The following is an 18,693-nucleotide window of genomic DNA, read 5'->3' as shown; positions in this document are numbered from 1 at the left end:
TCCACTGCACGTGCCAAGCCACGCCCCCATGAGGTGTGCTTAATGGGGTTGAACCAATAGGAAAGAGATTAAAAATCAGCCGGTTCAGTATTTAATGCGCATGTGTTGGTGTCTACAATCCACCGGCACCATTTTATGAACTTTTGTTATCAGTTGTTAACAGTGAGTACTACATTGTTTAAATGTATTTTTCAATCAAAAGTTGTTAGATGATAACAATGTTTATGTTTTGCAGTATTCATGAAAGATCCCCGAGGAAGCCATTAACTAGTAGCGAAACGGGACCCGTTGGGCAAAAGTTATACTGCTAATAGCACTTTTTGCACTCGAGCACTTTTCTACACAAAGCCAAAAGATAAGTGCACGCTATATTTAATTATTTATATATTTATTTATTTATTCATATTGATTCAAAGTCTAAAATGCTTTAAATTATGAGTAAGAGATTGGGGTCAATGAGCGAAAATCCTCCCTACATTACCATTTTGGCGTTCATTCATTGAATGTTGCAGGATTTCTGAGACCCCTACTCTTAACTTCATTACAACTTTTAGTTGGTCAGAAACCTGTGGTACATAGTTTGAATATTCAGTGAGGTTTCGCATAGCCTTTATTCTATACAATGATCTTAAGGTGGCCAAACAGGTTGAAAAGGTGACGGCGAAAGCTAGAAGGATACTAGGCTGCATATGGAGAGGTATGGCCAGTAGGAAAAAGGAAGTATTAATGCCTCTGTACAAGACTCTGGTGAGAAAAAGGATGGAGTTGATCCAGAGGAAGGCTACTAAAATGGTGTGTGGTCTTCGTGGTAAGGCGTATAGGGACAGACTTAAAAATCTCAAATCTGTATACTTTGGAGGAAAAGTGGGAGAGGGGAGATATGATAGAGTCATTTCAATACCTACATAATATAAATGTGTATGAGTCGAGTCTCTTTAACTTGAAAGGAAACTCTGCAATGAGAGGGCAAAGGATGAAGTTAAGAGGCGATAGACTTTTTTACGGAAAGGGTAGTAGATGCGTGGAACAGTCTCCTGGAAGAGGTGGTAGAAATAGAGACTGTCTCTGAATTCAAGAGGGCCTGGGATAGGCACATGGGATCTCTGAGAGAAAGAGTTAATAGTTACTGTGGATGGGCAGACTAGATGGGCCATTTGGCCTTTATCTGCCATCATGTTTCTATGTCTCTATCTGGAATTCCACAATATAAATCAAGTTTCTAGTTTAATTAGTTTTAATGTAACAACCATCGACGTGCACCTGGCTGGTTTACAATGCTTAAAAAAAAAAAAAAAAAAAGGTTAAAATAAATTTTTTAGGGGATAGGAGGGGGAAATTTGAACATTAAATAGACAAATTACAAATATGAACATGAGCTTGGGGGTAAAGGGGAAGGGGAATGTTAATAATTACATCATTAAAACAAATTAATTAAAGGGAAGAGGGGGGAAGGGGGATAAAACACCAGGAATGGGGATCGCTTCTTAACCCTTTCAGGACCAAGGGACATATTTGTCCCATAACTTTAAAATCCTATAAATTTTGATTGGGATAGTCTACAGTTCTAAATTTGATATGTACGGATTCCATATGATACTGCCTTTATGTAAACAAACTGGTTCCGACATTCATTCATTAGCGTCGTTGCCAGATTGACGAGAAGATTCACTTGCCACACTGTCCATAAGCCAGAAGTGTGATTTTTTTAAATAAAAATAATGATATTTCACAAAAAAAATCAATTTTTTGGCATCTGCAAGCCCTTTTTACCATAAAAATGTCGTCAAAACCACAAAAATTGGCCTACGATCCTTATGGTCCTGAAAGGGTTAAAAGCAGTTGGTTTACAGGAAAGAAGATTATCAAGGTAAGATCCTAATCTTCCCTTCCAATGCAAAAGGTACAGTAGTCTGGACTATAGGGATATAACAAAGTATTCCCCTGAATCTAGGGCAGGGCAGATGAGCTTGCTTGAAGTACTGAGGACACAAAAACTGCATCCTTTTGTGCTGTCATGTCCATTCTGTAACTTTGTAAAAGTGCTGCCTGTAAGTTCAGCCAGATCCTGGGGAGCCCATAGTGACTGAACATCAAGGTGGCCACTGAGGAGCTGATGACCCTGCCGGAGGTGAGCCGGGCAGGGGCAGCTGCAGGTGACACGTACACCCATCGAGCCCTTCCCCCGCGTGCACAAGTGCCGACCCTTGCTGCGCCTGGCCACGTGGAACCTACAGCGCTGCTTCATGGACAAGGCCAACAACCCAGTGCTCTGCATGACCCTGCTGGAGAACGGGTAAAGGATCAGCAGTATTAAGCAAATGCTACACTTGGCCATGAGGGGTAATTTGGGGGTGAATGTTGTGCTGCTGACGGATGCTTGGGGGGGAGAAATGCTGCTTCTGCACAGGGAAGAGGGGAAGATAAATGCTGCTGCTGCTGCACTCAATTGGGGAGAGAGGGAAGGATGGAGAAGGAAAAGGGAAAGGAATGAGAGATGTCAAGTCCATGGGAGGGAGAGATGCCAGGGCATGGGAGGGGAGGCGAGGGAAGGAGACAGATGCCAGGCCAGGGGAAAGGAAGGAAGGAGATAAAGGAATGAGAGGGATGCCAGATAATGGAGGGGGAGGAGGAGTTGGAAAGAGAGGAGAGATGTCAGGGCATGGGGGAGGGAAGAGAACCTAAGGAGATAAATGCCAGACCAGAGGGAGAAGTGGTGCCAGAAAGGAGGTAGCAGGGCATGGGGGGGAGGGAAGGGACGAAGATAGAGATGCCTGACCATAGGGTGGAGTGGTTAGGAAGGAAGGAAAGAATAAGAAAGTGATGTCAGAACATAGGGGAGAGGTGGAGACAGAAAAATGGAGAGGGGGTGAAGCTGAAATGAATCATATACAAAGGAGAGAAGGAGCACAGGATAGACAGTTTATGGAAGGAGCATAGAAAGAGGGAAGATATCATATGGAACAGGGAGAAAGAAGACAGAGAAATAGAAGGGGCAGAGACAGAGAGAGAGGGCAGACAGTGGATGGAAGGGGCTGATGCTGCATGGAAGACAGAGAGAGGATAGATGCTGTCTAAAAAGAAGAGAGTGAGGATAAGATGATTTAAAGCAAGGGGGATTTGTTCAGAGATGGGTTGGTTTTTTATTTTTTTTGGGGGGGGGAGGGTATTAAAAGAAGTGCCAGATTGGGCGTAGAGGGAGAGCTTATGGGACCAGAAACAGAGGATAGAGAGAGATGGTAGGCAATGATCTGAAGGGAGAGAAGTTAGACCTGGGGTAGTGTGGAGGAAGAGGGAAAGAGATACTTGAAGGGAGAACTGTTGGGAAGAGAGAGAAAGAAATGGTGGACCTGGAGAAGGGAGGCAGCCAGGCAGGGGGAGAGATGGGATGGAGGACAGTTAGGAAGAGAAAGGGAAAGAAGTTGGATCTGGGGATGGGAGGGAGGGAGCAATGTTAGGCCTGTGGATGGAAGGCAGAGAGATGCAACATCTCTCTCTTTTTTTCTTCCATTTCATTGTTCAGCATCAAGGGGGGGGGGGGGGAGAAGAAAAACAGAAAACAGATGGAGCAAAATGTTGGACCATGGAGATAGAGGAGGAGAGATGGAACCATGGGAGGGCAGGAGGGAAGAGAGCTGGGATAAGATTATGCTAGGGGATGGAAAGAAAGGGACGGCATTATAGCCTGACCAGTGGAGAGAGGGAGGGGGATTCTGAAAGTGGTGAGCCATGTGGATGAGATCAAAATGGAGATGACAAGATGAGTGAGAGAGCAGTGAGTACAGTGGTAGAAATATGATAATGGGGAGTAGATAGAAGGGAATAGGAGGCTGGGAAAGGAGTGAGATGGAAAATGGGAGAGCTAGAGACAGAGAAGATGGAGAATTGAGAGATAGCTGAACATTTAAAAAGAAGAAGGGTGAGAAAGAAGGCAAGATTTGAGTAGACAGAGGCAGAAAAGAAAAAGTTAAGAAAGCTGAAAGGGAAAAATCAATACGTTGGAGACAGGCATAAAAAGGGAATGGAACGAGAGAAGAGGAGAAAAAAAATGGACAGCAGACACTGGAAAGAGAATTAGTTGAAGATAGAGAAAAAACAGAACGAGAAACTGGGACCAAGATGATGGAAAAACAAAACATCCAGACAACAAGGTAGAAAAAATGGTTTTATTTTGAATTTATTAACTGGAATATGTTAGCTTTGGGATATGTGCATCACAATTATTTTTGTATTCAGTGGCTTAGTCATATAAAGCTGATTTGGGAGCGGGACTTGAGCCCAAAATTAGTGGATGGGCACCAAAGATTCTCCCTGCCTGAGTGCAATTTATAAATATTTGAGCTAGTGGGGATTCCCAAGCCCTGCCAACTGAAGACATCTTCCCTCCAGTCTGGCAACTCAAAATCTCCAAGCTTTGCAGCCAATTGCAATATCCTCAAACTGCCACTGATTTCATGCATGCATGAAAGCCAAAGGGGGCAGGGAGGAGGAAAGGCAGCAGCTCTGTAATATTGCTGCCAGCTGCAGAACTTGGGAAGTTGGAGGGGGAGGAGGTGGCTGTCAGTTGGTGAGGCTTGGGTGATCCCTACTAGCTACAGCAAGGGAGATATTTATTTTGAGGGAGCCTAAGCTCATAGTGGGAGGTTCAAAAAAGCAGTAATATTTACCCTGATTAAATGATCCTCCATGTGCGCTGCTGACAGCTGATTCAGCATCCCCGCTCTAATGAGGCTCACCTCTGAAGAGGATCACCGTAGCTGTAATAGAAGTGAATGAGAGAACCAGGAGTGCACATCCCTGCTCATCAGAATGGGGATGCGGAAGCATGTGGCTGCTCCCACTGTCAGCGGTGCATGTGGAGGATCACTCAGTCAGGGTAAGTATTACTGCTTTTTTGGGTTCCTCTCCACAGTATCCCTTTAATGAACGTTTATTATTAGATACGTACATCTTCTATATTAGTGATTGCAAATTTGGGACCTGCTCAACCTTTTTTTGGCTCATCAGCTAGTGTTAGTGTGGCCCCAGAAAGATTTTTTTCGGCCAATGCAGCCCAAGAAAGCCAAAAGGTTGGACACCCCTTGGGCTATATCAAGATGAGAAACTAGGGATTTTTTTTTTCTTTGTCAATAGCATGAAAGGCTTGTTACCTGTACCTTGAGTGAACCAATCATAAGACCCTTCTGGAGCCTGTCCCAAAAAAATGCCAGGACTGCTGAAATTGGGGCCTCAAAAGGCTCAACCATCTGTATTGCACACCAGTGCTGAGACATCTTCCATACCTTAGCATAAGCCGTAATTGTTATTGGCTTTTTAGCTCTTAGAAGGGTAGTAATAACCATCTGCGAATAACCTTTGCACTCTAGGGCTGTATGCTCATGGGCCTTGCCTTAAGTCAAAAGTGATCTCAACTTTCCAATACAATTGGCCCCTGCGACAAAAAGGTTTGGATGAGGTAGGATCTCTGAGCAGAGGTCTAAGATTAGTAAAATTGCTCATAAAACGAGAAATGAGAGGATGTTGTGAAACTGGTGCACCAAAGAATGGTACGCTGTGATGACTGACAAAAGAAATCTTACAGAGTTTGTCTTGAGGCTGGAATCACACAAGTGCAAGAGATATAATCCAACAGGCAGTGAAGAGGATTTTGACCTTGAGCATGTGCCCATAAGGTAAAACGCTTCTATTTAGCTTGATTTTCTTGTGGAAGGACGCCTTGCTACAAGCAGAACTGTTTCCACTGATTGAGAGAGACGAAGGTTGGTTAGGAGGGAGTTCTCAATTTGCAGGCCTTGGGACTGAGACTGCGGAGATTGGGGTGCATTAATTGGTCATTGTGCTGAGATAGAAGAGAAGGAAGGTCCCTTAAGGGAATTGGAAGAGCATCCAGAAGGTCCAGGAGCTGTGGATACCATATCTGTCTAGGCCACCTGGGTGCCACGAGTATGAGTTGCACCTTGTCTGTGATAACTTTCTGGAGCACCCTGAAATGAGAGGAAAGTGGTGGGGAAAGCATAGAGAAGATTGTGATCCCACAGAATGGAAAAAAACATCTTTTGCCAGTGCTCGAGTAGCTGGGAGGAGAGCGCAAAAGAAGCTGTTTTATGCATTGATTGGAAGAAAAGTTAAGAGATCCAGTTGAGGAGTACCCCATTGCTAGAATATATTGCATAGGACAACAGGATTTAGGGTCCCCTCATGAAGGTTGAGTTTCCTGTTGAGGAAGTCTGCAGGTCATTGTGTTCTCCTGGTATGTAGACTGCATGGAGGCGCACTTGAAGAGACAAGTGGTAGTTTGAAAGATAGCAAGCTTCCCTGCAGAGATTGAGGGATCCCTTACCTCCTTGCCCGATTATATAAAACATGGACACTTTAATTGTCGTCTGAATGAATATCGCGCGATGGTGCACCCGCATCTGGAATACTGTGTCCAATATTGGTCACCGTACCTAAAGAAGGACATGGAGATACTTGAGAGGGTTCAGAGAAGAGCGACAAGAATGATAAAAAGGTATGGAAAACCTTTCATACGCAGACAGGCTAGAAAGGCTGGGGCTCTTCACCCTGGAGAAGCGGAGACTCAGAGGAGACATGATAGAGACTTACAAGATCATGAAGGGCATAGAGAAGGTGGAAAGGAACAGATTCTTCAGCTTATTGGGAACTACAAGAACAAGGGGGCACTTGGAGAAATTGAAAGGGGACAGGTTTAGAACCAATGCTAGGAAATTTTTCTTCACTCAGAGGGTGGTGGACACCTGGAATGCGCTTCCGGAGGATGCGATAGGACAGAGTACATTAAGGGGATTCAAAGAGGGATTGGACAAATTCCTGAAGGATACGGGGATTGAGGGATATAGATAGAGGTAGAGATAGGATTATGAAAGGGTATAGATAGAAGAATAATGGGGATTGAAAGATTTTAGATAAAGGATCACTTACAGGTCATGGATCTGATGGGCCGCCGCGGAAGTGGACTGCTGGGCATGATGGACCTCTGGGTCTGACCCAGCGGAGGCAACTTTTTATGTTCTTAATAAGTATGTTTTGTTGCAATATCCACAGACGGAAAACCTGAAGAGCATAAAATATTGCTCGGAGCTCTAAGTAATTGATGTGCAGTGATTTTTCGGTTGTTGACAACTGACCTTGAGTCTTTAGGTTGTTGAGATGCGCCCCCCTCCCCCCAATTGTGATTGGAAGGAAAGGACATTATGTGTGCTGGAAAGTGGAGAGAATCCACCATAGCAGGGAATGCTTGATGTTTGAAGGCGGAGGAATCAGCTTGGACAGCAAATTATGACATTGATTCCAGTGGAGCTTCAGGTGCCACTGTAATGGTTGCATGTGGAGTGAAAACGAGTCTTCCATGTGACCTAATAGGCGCAAAATAGTTTGAGCTGGTAGGGAAGCTGATTGTCTTGCTTGAATTGCTAGCTGGATAATGGCCTGATGTTTTTCCTGTGGAAAGTAGGCCCTTGTAGCAGTAGTGTCTAGAAGTGTTCCAATGAACGTGAGGGAGCAAACTGGAGTCAGCTTGGACCTCTCAAAGTTGATGATGAAACCCAGAGTTTGCAAGGTGTGCACAGTGGTTTGAATGGTGAGAAGGAAACGGTCCCTGGAGTGGGTCACTAGTAGCCAATTGTCGAAGTAAGGAAACACTATATAATGTGTTTTCTCAATTATGCTGCTACCACTGCCAGACATTTCATGAACACCCAGGGTGCTGACAATAGGCCAAAAGGTAGAACCTTGTACTGGAAATGTTGATTGATGTGCCGAAGTGGTATCTCTTCCATGGCATTGTTCTGCAGAAGAAGTGATAACTCTGCTCCAAGTTGAGATAGATGCTGAGGAGGAACCATTGATGTAGGCAGGTTCTGAGAAGGTAGTAGAGGGGATAGGAAATTTAGTAGATACCCCTGAGACACAATGTCGAGGACCCGTTGAGTTGTTGTGACAAAATTTTAGATGATTTGAGTGCAGGTAGTTGACAGGCAGGTTGTTTATGGTCTCTAGGATGTTATCCTAGCACATAAGGAGTAGTCTGTGATCGCTGCAAGTTGGTCCTGTTGGAAGGAGCAATCCATCATTGTGGATAGCATTGTTGAAAAAGTAGGACAAAACTGTTAAGAATGATCAGAAGGGTGAGTTGAAAGCTCACGACTGACTGTAGAATGTTTCTTAAGTTGTGAAACAAGGGTCTGCACTCTGTGTCCAAAGAGGCTGTCCCCTAAGCAAGGGGCTTCTTGCCAGTCTATCATGAAGATCTTCTCCGAAGTCTGAGGCTCTTAGCCTTGTTGTGTGCCTGGCAGCTAAAGCTACTGCCGCCGTCCGAGTCAACCTGTCCTAAGCATAATTGGTTTTTAATTAAGTGATCAGTGGATTCTTATACAGCCACATGTAGATTGGGAATAGCCTCAGGCAAAGCTGTATCAAGTTGCTGCAAAATGGAATGTTGGAAATGCAAGATATGAAGTTGATGAAAGTATAGAAGTTTGGTAGACTGTATGGCTGGTAGAATCTAAAAGACAATACTCCTTTCCTGGAGGTTCAATTAGTAGGAGTTTTTGATGCCATGGGTCTTTTGATGGCAGACTCAGTGACCATAGAATGGTGGGGAAGTTGCAGAAGGTTATGACCAGGCACTTTTTGAACCTTGTATGCTCAAGACACTTACAAGCTGTGGAGACAGAAAGAGGCTTCTGTCAATTATCCAGTTGTAGATCTTGCAGATTTGATGAAAGAAATAATTCCTCTCACTAGAGTTTTACAGGATTGAAGGATAGATTGAAAACCCCTTACTACAGACTTAAAAGAGAAGAGGCTTTAAGTAAAAAAAATGTTCTTTTTGGTGGAGTGCCCCTCTGTTATAGCTGGCTGTAGACTAGGTAGTGTATGTTGGTCCAGGCCTTCCTGGTCTGACCATTGTCTGGGAGATGAAAGGCCCCTGAGCCAGAGAGGAGCATACAGGGGTACAAGGACCCCAAGCTACCTTGTGTGGAATAACACCCAAGTGGTCTTTGGGAAGTTGTTCCAAATAACTAGGGTATTGCTGGGGCTCCAGAGTAGGACTAGGAACAGCATTGTAAAAAGGCTGAAATAAAGTAGAATTATTTTGAAAAAGTCCTTTTAAAAGTCAAAAAAAAACAAAAGTTGATAGTGACTGGATAGACTCAGGAACATGAAAAGTAGGTTCTGGGAACAAGGCAGGAAGGGAAATACTCTTAGATGGTACCTGTACAGGATCTAGTGCTGATTGAGAGGCAACTCGTTTGGATTTCGTTTGGGTTATGGCCTGTTCTATTGCGGTTCTGGAAGGAAATATCCTGTAATCTGATCAAGGGAAAGGATCGTGAGGCTGAAACAGGGCCCGCAGGAGCTCCCTCAGAAGTACTCACCCATAACATAATCGTCCCTGAATTCTTCAATAAGGGACACACCAATGAAGCTGTCACCAGTGGAGAAGGGGTGTCGGGTATCTATAGAACTGTGAGCTTTTTCTTTTTCAGTGGAGCCACTGTGGCTGAACTTTTACTTCCTGTCAGCGTTGGCAGTGCAGGGCTTCCCTCCACAGCCGGTACTGAAGCAGGGTCCTGAGGGGAGGGAGCCAAAGAAATTATACAGCGTCACTTTTATTTTTATTCATTTTTTTTCTTTTCTTCCCGCTGTTGCGGAGGGGGTATTAGGTATCTGCAGAAGCGGGAGCTTGTACTTTTCTGAGGCGCTGCCGGAGCTGAGGTTTTCTTTTCAGTCAGCTGTAGAAGTATGCTGCTTCCCTCCCCTGCCAGTCCGAGATGGGGCCCCGAGGGGAGGGAATCAAATTTGAAAAATGCTTCGCCAATTTATTTATTTATCCCCCCCCCCCCCCATTGTGGCGCGAATCATCGATGGAGTAGCGCTGTTTTCCAAATTCAGAGATAGGAGTCTTCATGGTTCTAAAGACAGCTGTGATTTAGCGAAAAAAAGTTTATCTGAATGCCGGTTTTGGCACTGAAAAGAATATGGCAGTCAAGGGCTGGTAATGAATCCCATTTACTGCTCAGTATTACTTGTTATGTCACAAATAAACTCCTTTTGTCTCTCTTCTTTTTTTTTTTTTTTTTGGGGGGGGGGGGGTCGTAAAATGCCCTAAAGGCTAGAAAGCCTTAGGTTTTTAGTTCTAACTTGTGAAAAATAAAAAAGTTTTGTCGTCTTCCGATTAAGAGAAGGGGTGAGGAGTGGATCAAGAAAAACTGACAGGAGGAGAGGATGGGGCTCGAGAACCAGGGCTCCTGCACATGCTCAGTAAGCGTAACGCTCACTATAGCTAGGGGAGGGCACCGACACACCATGCTCAGTCAGAGACTTCACCAACAAGTGTACCTGCATATCCTCTGCTTGTCTCTGGAGCATGGGCTGTACTCATCAATCCTATAAGGTGCCTACCTGCAATAGCTTCACACAGCAGCTAGGCTTTGGAGAAGATTTTCTGCATCAGACAAGCATGCAGATACTCCAGAAACTTGTCTCTTTGGGCTGCCTTTTAGTTAGACTTTTTAGTCAGGCTTCAAGTGCCTAAAACACTTGACCCCAGTAGCTCAACACACGTCTTTGGGGGAGGAGGGATGTAGCCAGCACCCACAAATCCCTCAGGACTGATATGGGGCCAGTCAGTCTGCTTTCAAGCTCCTGATTAATCAAGGGCGAACCATGCTACCAGGGGACCGAACCCAGAGATACATCTACAATGTTAGTGCAGGCTAGCTAGGTAGTTCCCTAAAGGAGAGTTCCCCCCCTCCCCAGCTACAGATCTTTGATTACGAAGTCTGAATCTTCTCCCAAACAGAGATACCCCCAAGAATACTGGGGACCTCTTGGGCACTGGAAAACTTTGCAAAATTGGATAAAAAACTCGAAAATAAAAAACAGATGTAGAACAGAAGAAAAGACACCTTTGCAACCCACTTGTAGAAGGGGAAACTGAGGGAGAAGGGCACTGCCCAGTGACACAAGGAAGAATATGTTTGATGCCTTATGCCTCATGTTTTATTATGTATATAAGATTTTTGTTTTCCACTTATAACCCGCAAATCCACAATTCTAAATATTTAAATAAATAATAATAATAAGTTTATATACCGCAGGACCGTAAAGTTCTATGCGGTTTACAATAGTTAAAAATACTTCAAATTGAGTAAAACTTACAAAGTTAAAAACTAATAACTAAAAACCTTAAAGATCAGTTATTGTATAAGTTTCCCATGAGTATGGGTTAAAACCTATAGTCCAGACTACTGTACCCTTTACACTAGAATCTAAGATACAACAGCTCATATACCTCAATACTTTTTGGGGATCAAGAAGTCACTAGAAATGGAAATTACAGAGCAGATTTTTTTTTTGACAATCTACTGATGGACTTCCATGGTTTGTCCACCAGATATGGCAAGAAATCAGGATGGGCTGGAGTGGTTTTCAACAGCTACTCCAGTGCTTGGGAAATAATGCCACTGCAGGGCAGACTATAATAATAATAATAATAATAACTTTATTCTTATATACCGCCAACAATCTTGCAACTTCTAGGCGGTTTACAATAAAAGAAACTGTAGATACAATCAAGAGAAACTGTAAATACAATCAAAGAAACTGTAAATACAATCAAGAGAAACTTTACGTACAGCGAGTTAGATACAATCAAGAGAAACTGTAAATACAATCGAAGAAACTGTAAATACAATCAAGAGAAACTTTACGTACAGCGAATTAAAGAGTATATCAGTGTGTATCTCGTACAATGAATTAGAGAATATAGCAGTGTACATCTGATAACATTAATAGTGTTAACGTCAGTTTGTGTGTTGCAAGGCCAGGAAGTGCCAGGTTGTTTACACAGAAGTAGAAATATTCCTTAGGTTCATAGAGTGTTCATATTTAGTGAATAGGGGTTGGGGTTAACAGTTTGCACGTTCAGGTCTGTGGTGATGTTAAGAGGGGGGTTGATGTTCCGGTTCGTTACCTAGGTATTTCAAGAATAGGTAAGTTTTTAGGTGTTTCCTGAATTCTTCATAGTTGTTTGTGTGTGCAATTAGTTTTTCTAGGTCTTTACCCCATATGGCTGCTTGATATGACCTGAGCAAGAACAAATCAGGATCAAGTATGAATGTGGTATTAAAAAATATGTATATTATATGCTATGAATGCAGGTCCAGTATTTCTCAGTGGGGCTTAGCAAAAAATACTGTGACACTGTTGGATTGTTGATTCAATAACAATTTGATAATGAATGTGACTGTTGGGCATGATAGATAGACTCTTCAGATTTTTAGCTGCTGTCGATGCACATCTCTTATGAGAAGCTTAAAGTGATATGGGGACTAATACTATGTCAGGGTACACTTGGCGGGGCCTCCGTGTATGCGGATCACCGGACTTGATGGACCTAGGGTCTGTTCCGGAGATGGCACTTCTTATGTTCTTATTACTATGTCAAAACATGCAAAATACTGCACTTCTTCCTTGAAGAGCTGTATAATGATTGTGTAGTTGCAAAACAGTCCTATCTTACCTGTCCTTGAGTTTATCCGCCAGTTCATCTAGGATTTGCACAGCTTGCCTATGATAATCCAGCTGAGCATCCACTAGGGCAGAGAGCTGGCTCACCTGCTCAACCTGCAAGAAAGGAGCATATATTTTCTCATCATTAACACAGCTAACTGGAAACAACACCAGTGTAGTTTGAATGTTTATTTTGGGGGTAAAAGGGAGGAAACACAAAGGGTAAGAAAGCTATAATGGCAATGAAGGGAGGGGGAACCAATTTAGCATTTGTACCCTCCCCCCAATTCTGCCTATGGGGCAATTAAAATCAGTCCTTAATGTTCCATTATTTGGGATAGAGGAATAAACAAGGCAGCCAGAGAATAAAAAACATTATCCCAGGACAAGCAGGCAGCATATTCTTGACTGATGGGTGACGGCACCGACGGAGCCCCGGTACGGACAATTTTAGAGTGATTGCACTCTAAGAACTTGGAAAGTTCTAGTAGGCCGCACCGCGCACGTGCCTTCCCGCCCGACAGAGGCGCGCGGTCCCCAGTTTCTTAGTTTCCGCGGAGCTAAGAAGACGCGTTTCTTTCAACGGCTGTTGAAGACTTTTTTGATATCGCCTTCCCGCTCGCGTAAACCCTTCAGGAAATATTGTTTCCTTCATTTTCTTTATAAAAAAAAAAAAAAAAAAAACTTTGGTTTTTTTTTCAATTCTTTCAGTTTCGCCCCGGCGGGGCCTGTTGCCATCATCGAGGCCTCGGCCTTCGATTTGGCAGAAGCCGTTTTTACCTTCATGCCCCCTCAACCCGGTTTTAAGAAGTGCCAGCGGTGTGCACGACCAATTTCACTCACTGACCCACACAATTGGTGTATACAGTGTCTTGGTCCTGACCATCGAGTGTCTACCTGCACCCGCTGTGCGACTTTAAAAAAGAGAACTTTGAAAAACTGGCAGATCCAACAGAAGTTATTATTTGGTGCCGAGATGTCTGATTCTGCGGCACCGGCACCGACATCGGCCCCGTCTCAGTCGGCACCCACCTCGTCGACATCGCGCGATACCGCGTCGGTGTCGCATCCCTCAGGTAAGCCAGCTAAGAAGCCTTCCCCGTTGGAGCGTCCTCCGGTCTCACTAGCAGCGAGCCCAGTCATGCCGACCTCGAGGCACCCACGGAAGCGCTCTGCCCCAATAGAGGTGAGCCCCTCGACCTCGGGTTCCTCATCCTCGGGGCGTAGAGCGGCACCGCAGGTTCCGTAGAAGAAAAAGGCGGTACCGGTGCCTTCGCTGGACGAGCGGATTGCTGCTATCCTGCAGGTGCAGCTTAAGGAACAATTGCAACAACTCCTTCCTGCACTTTTGACACCGAGCCTTCCGGTCCCGGTCCGGTCTGAGCCACCGGTACCGACAGTGGAGCAGCCCCTTCTAGCGGCATCCACTTTGTCGGTACCGGTACATTCTACTTCCTCGGTCTCTATGCCAGTCCTCGCACCGGAACCGAGAGCTCAACACCAGGCTGTTCAGACTTTGGCACCGATGCAGCCCTTAACGTCTCCCGGTACCGTATCTATGAGGTCAGGTAAGTCGGCACGCAAATCCCGACACCTGGAACCCTCCACACCGGAATCTCGAGACCGCAGTTTTCAGGTTCGGGATCCTGATCTGTGGGGTGACTCAGAGGACCCTCTTCTCTCTGAAGGGGAATGTTCATCTGGTGATGAGGATCCTTCTGCTTTAGACCCATCCTCTAAACCTGATGTTACCTCTTTCTCATCTTTTTTGAAAGAGATGTGTGACTCTCTCTCTATTCCCTTGGAGGCTGAGTCAAAGAAATCCAAAGCTTTTCTTGATGCACTGGATTTTGACCAACCTCCAAGGGAATATCTCAAATTACCTCTCCATGACATCTTGAGAGAGACTTTTTACAAGAATTTAGAGACACCTTTGACCATCCCAGGAGCCCCCCACAAGTTAGACTCATTATATAAAGTCATCCCGATTCCTGGGATTGACAAACCACAGCTCCCACATGAGTCTCTATTAGTGGAATCCACTCTAAAGAAATCCACGGGAGCCAGTGTATACGCCTCAGTCCCTCCTAGCAGAGAAGGTAAAGCCATGGACAAATTTGGCAAGAGGTTGTACCAGAATGCGATGTTGGCCAACAGGTCAGGGAATTACGCTTTCCATTTCTCATTCTATCTCAAGCATCTCATACAAAATCTGACTGCTTTTGAGAAGTACCTCCCTGACCGTAAAAGATCTGCCTTTCGCCAAACTTCTTCATCGCTCTTACAACTTCGTAAGTTCATGGTCAGGTCGATCTATGACACCTTTGAGCTGACCTCTAGAGCCACGGCTATGTCAGTGGCCATGCGTCGACTAGCATGGCTCAGAGTTTCAGAACTTGATGTCAATCATCAGGATCGACTGGCTAATGCACCTTGCCTGGGGGATGAGCTGTTTGGAGAATCCATGGACTCCACCACCCAAAAGCTCTCAGCTCATGAAACTAGGTGGGATACTCTCCTCAAGACAAAAAAGAAGACCCCACCTACCAGGCCTTTTCGTCAGCAATCGGCCTACCAACGTCGATTTGTGGCTTGTCCTTTGCCACCGGCACCTCAACAACCCAGGCGTCAGAGGCAACAGCAGAGGCAAAACACTAGACCAGCACAGCAGCAACAACAGGTGAAGCCTCCTCCTCCACAAAAATCCTCACAACTTGGTTCTCCAGGACATAGCCAGTATCCCTCCATCTGCCCATCTTCCGCTGCCTATAGGAGGACGCCTTACTCATTTCATAAGCCGTCGGGAAACCATCACCTCGGACCAGTGGGTCCTCAACATCATCCGCCACGGCTATTCTCTCAACTTTCAGACTCTTCCTGCCCAAGGTCTACCAAAAGAGTCTGCTTTGAACACTCCTCAGTCTTCCCTCCTTCTTCAAGAGGTTCAATCCCTCCTCCTTCTGAACGCCATAGAGTAAGTTCCTCTAGATCAAAAGGGGCAAGGATTCTACTCCCGTTATTTTCTAGTTCCCAAAAAGACAGGAGATCTCAGACCCATCCTAGATCTTCGCGATCTCAACAAATGCTTGGTCAAAGAGAAATTCAGAATGCTTTCTCTGGCCACTCTTTACCCTCTTCTCAATCAAGGCGACTGGCTATGTTCCCTCGATCTCAAAGAAGCATACACTCACATACCGGTCAATCTGGCCTCCAGACAGTACCTACGCTTCATGATCAATCATTGTCATTACCAATACAAGGTGCTACCCTTCGGTCTTGCCTCCTCTCCAAGTGTGTTCACCAAATGTCTGATTGTGGTGGCTGCCTTTCTACGCTCTTACCACCTTCAGGTCTTTCCTTACCTGGACGACTGGTTAATCAAGGCCAATTCATCTCAGACTGTTCTCCTGGCCACCAACCAAACCATTCTGTTTCTTCAACTTCTGGGGTTCGAGATCAATCTACCCAAATCTCATCTCATCCCCACTCAGAGACTTCAATTCATCGGAGCCGTCTTGGACACAGTCCTCATGAGAGCGTTCCTGCCATCCAACCGTCTTCAAACGCTTCAATCTCTATGTCAGCAGGTGCTTCCACAACGTTCCATCTCTGCCAAGCAAATGATGATACTCTTGGGTCACATGGCCTCCACAGTTCATGTCACACCCTTCGCACGTCTTCACCTGCGCACTTCTCAATGGACCCTAGCTACCCAGTGGTCCCAAGCGATGGATCCTTGCTCACGTCACATATCTGTGACATCATCTCTTCGTCAGTCTCTACAATGGTGGTTGATATCCTTCAAATCTCTCCAGAGGTCTTCTCTTCCATCTACCTCCTCATCAACTTATCATCACCACCGATGCCTCCCCTTACGCCTGGGGAGCTCATTTGAACGAGTTCCAAACTCAAGGACTTTGGACAGCTCAGGAAATGAAGCATCACATCAATTTCCTGGAACTCAGAGCGATGTTTTATGCCCTCAAGGCCTTCCAACATCTTCTCTTTCCTCAAGTCCTCCTGCTGTGCACAGACAATCAAGTTGCGATGTACTACATCAACAAACAGGGTGGGACAGGCTCTCGCCTCTTGTGCCAGAAAGCCCAGAAGATCTGGACTTGGGCCATAGATCACCATCTATTCCTGAAAGCTATCTACATTCAGGGCGAACAGAATTCCTTAGCGGACAAGCTCAGCAGAATTCTCCAGCCTCACGAGTGGGCACTCGATCCTTTCACTCTACAGTCCATCTTCGCTCAATGGGGCACTCCTCAGATAGACCTTTTTGCAGCTCCTCACAATTACCAGCTGCCCCTTTTTTGCTCCAGACTCTACTCTCCTCACCGTCTGGCAGCGGATGCATTTCTCCTCGACTGGTCCAATCTGTTCCTGTACGCTTTCCCTCCTCTGCCTCTCATGTTAAGAACCTTGTTCAAGCTCAAGAGGGAACAAGCCACCATGATTCTGATTGCTCCAAGGTGGCCCAGGCAACATTGGTTCTCCCTTCTACTTCAACTCAGTTCCAGGGAACCCTTTCTTCTTCCACTGTTTCCTTCTCTGCTTACACAGCATCAGGAGACCCTTCTACATCCCAACCTCCAGTCTCTGCACCTGACAGCTTGGTATCTCTCGGGCTGACTTCTCATGATACTATTTTGTCTCAGCCCGTTCGTTCCATTCTGGTTGCCTCCAGGAAACCGGCCACTCTGCAATGTTACCATCAGAAGTGGACACGATTTTCTTCCTGGTGTCTTCTTCATCATCTCGATCCCACTTCTCTGGCAGTAGAGACATTGTTGGATTATCTTCTTTCTTTGTCTGACTCTGGCCTTAAGTCTACTTCCATCAGAGTCCACCTCAGTGCTATTGCTGCTTTTTATGAGCCGGTTCATGGAAAACTTCTCTCAGCTCATCCCTTGGTGTCCAGATTAATGCGGGGTCTTTTCAATGTGAAACCACCTCTTAAAGCCCCTCCTGTAATCTGGGATCTCAATGTGGTTCTTTCCGCCTTGATGAAACCTCCATTTGAACCTTTGGCTACCACTCCTTTCAAGTTTCTCACTTGGAAAGTACTTTTCCTTATTGCTCTTACCTCTGCCAGGAGGGTCAGTGAGCTACATGCACTAGTTGCAGATCCACCTTTTACGGTCTTTCATCATGACAAGGTGGTTCTGCGTACACATCCAAAGTTTCTCCCTAAGGTTGTCTCTGAATTCCATCTCAACCAATCCATTGTTCTGCCTGTTTTTTTTCCAAAACCTCACTCTCATTCTGGTGAACTGGCTCTACATACTTTGGACTTTAAGCGGGCTTTAGCTTACTATTTAGAGCGTACTAAGCCCCACAGATCATCTCCCTAACTCTTTCTGTCCATTGATCCGAATAAATTGGGACATCCTGTTTCTAAACGTACGTTGTCTAATTGGCTTGCAGCGTGCATTTCTTTCTATTATGCTCAGACCGGACTGACACTGGAAGGATCTGTCACGGCCCATAGAGTTCGAGCTATGGCAGCATCTGTAGCTTTCCTCCGTTCCACTCCTATTGAGGAAATCTGCAAGGCTGCTACTTGGTCCTCAGTTCATACTTTTACATCTCACTATTGTCTGGATGCATTCTCCAGACGGGATGGACACTTCGGCCAATCTGTTTTGCAAAATTTGTTTTCCTAATGGCCAACCTTCCCTCCATCCCTCTTTTTGTTAGCTTGGAGGTCACCCATCAGTCAAGAATATGCTGCCTGCTTGTCCTGGGATAAAGCACAGTTACTTACCGTAACAGGTGTTATCCAGGGACAGCAGGCAGATATTCTTGCGTCCCACCCACTTCCCCGGGTTGGCTTCTTAGCTGGCTTATCCTAACTGGGGACCGCGCGCCTCTGTCGGGCGGGAAGGCACTCGCGCGTGCGCGGTGCGGCCTACTAGAACTTTCCAAGTTCTTAGAGTGCAATCACTCTAAAATTGTCCGTACCGGGGCTCCGTCGGTGCCGTCACCCATCAGTCAAGAATATCTGCCTGATGTCCCTGGATAACACCTGTTACGGTAAGTAACTGTGCTTTATGCATGCTCAGAGCTTCAGAATGGAATGTTAAGGGAATGCAGGAATTGACTGATACTCAAGTGTTCACCTAGTATATAGCATCTATTACAGTAAAG

At 45.3% G+C, this 18,693-nt stretch overlaps 1 protein-coding gene across 2 annotated transcripts in view; it reads right to left on the bottom strand.

Moving 5' to 3' along the window:
- Positions 1–18,693, bottom strand: part of SH3GL1 (SH3 domain containing GRB2 like 1, endophilin A2) — a 118,392-nt gene that overhangs the window by 35,342 nt on the left and 64,357 nt on the right. For both annotated transcript variants that reach the window (XM_033954413.1, XM_033954414.1), the window contains exon 7: positions 12,548–12,651. In XM_033954413.1, coding sequence (XP_033810304.1) covers positions 12,548–12,651 — 104 coding nt within the window. The remainder of the gene's footprint in view (positions 1–12,547; positions 12,652–18,693) is intronic.

Source organism: Geotrypetes seraphini, chromosome 8 (genome assembly GCF_902459505.1).
Source record: "Geotrypetes seraphini chromosome 8, aGeoSer1.1, whole genome shotgun sequence".
Lineage (NCBI taxonomy): Eukaryota > Metazoa > Chordata > Amphibia > Gymnophiona > Dermophiidae > Geotrypetes > Geotrypetes seraphini.
The sequence above is the reverse complement of the archived record's forward strand: the minus strand, read 5'-3'. Positions and strand labels throughout refer to the sequence as shown.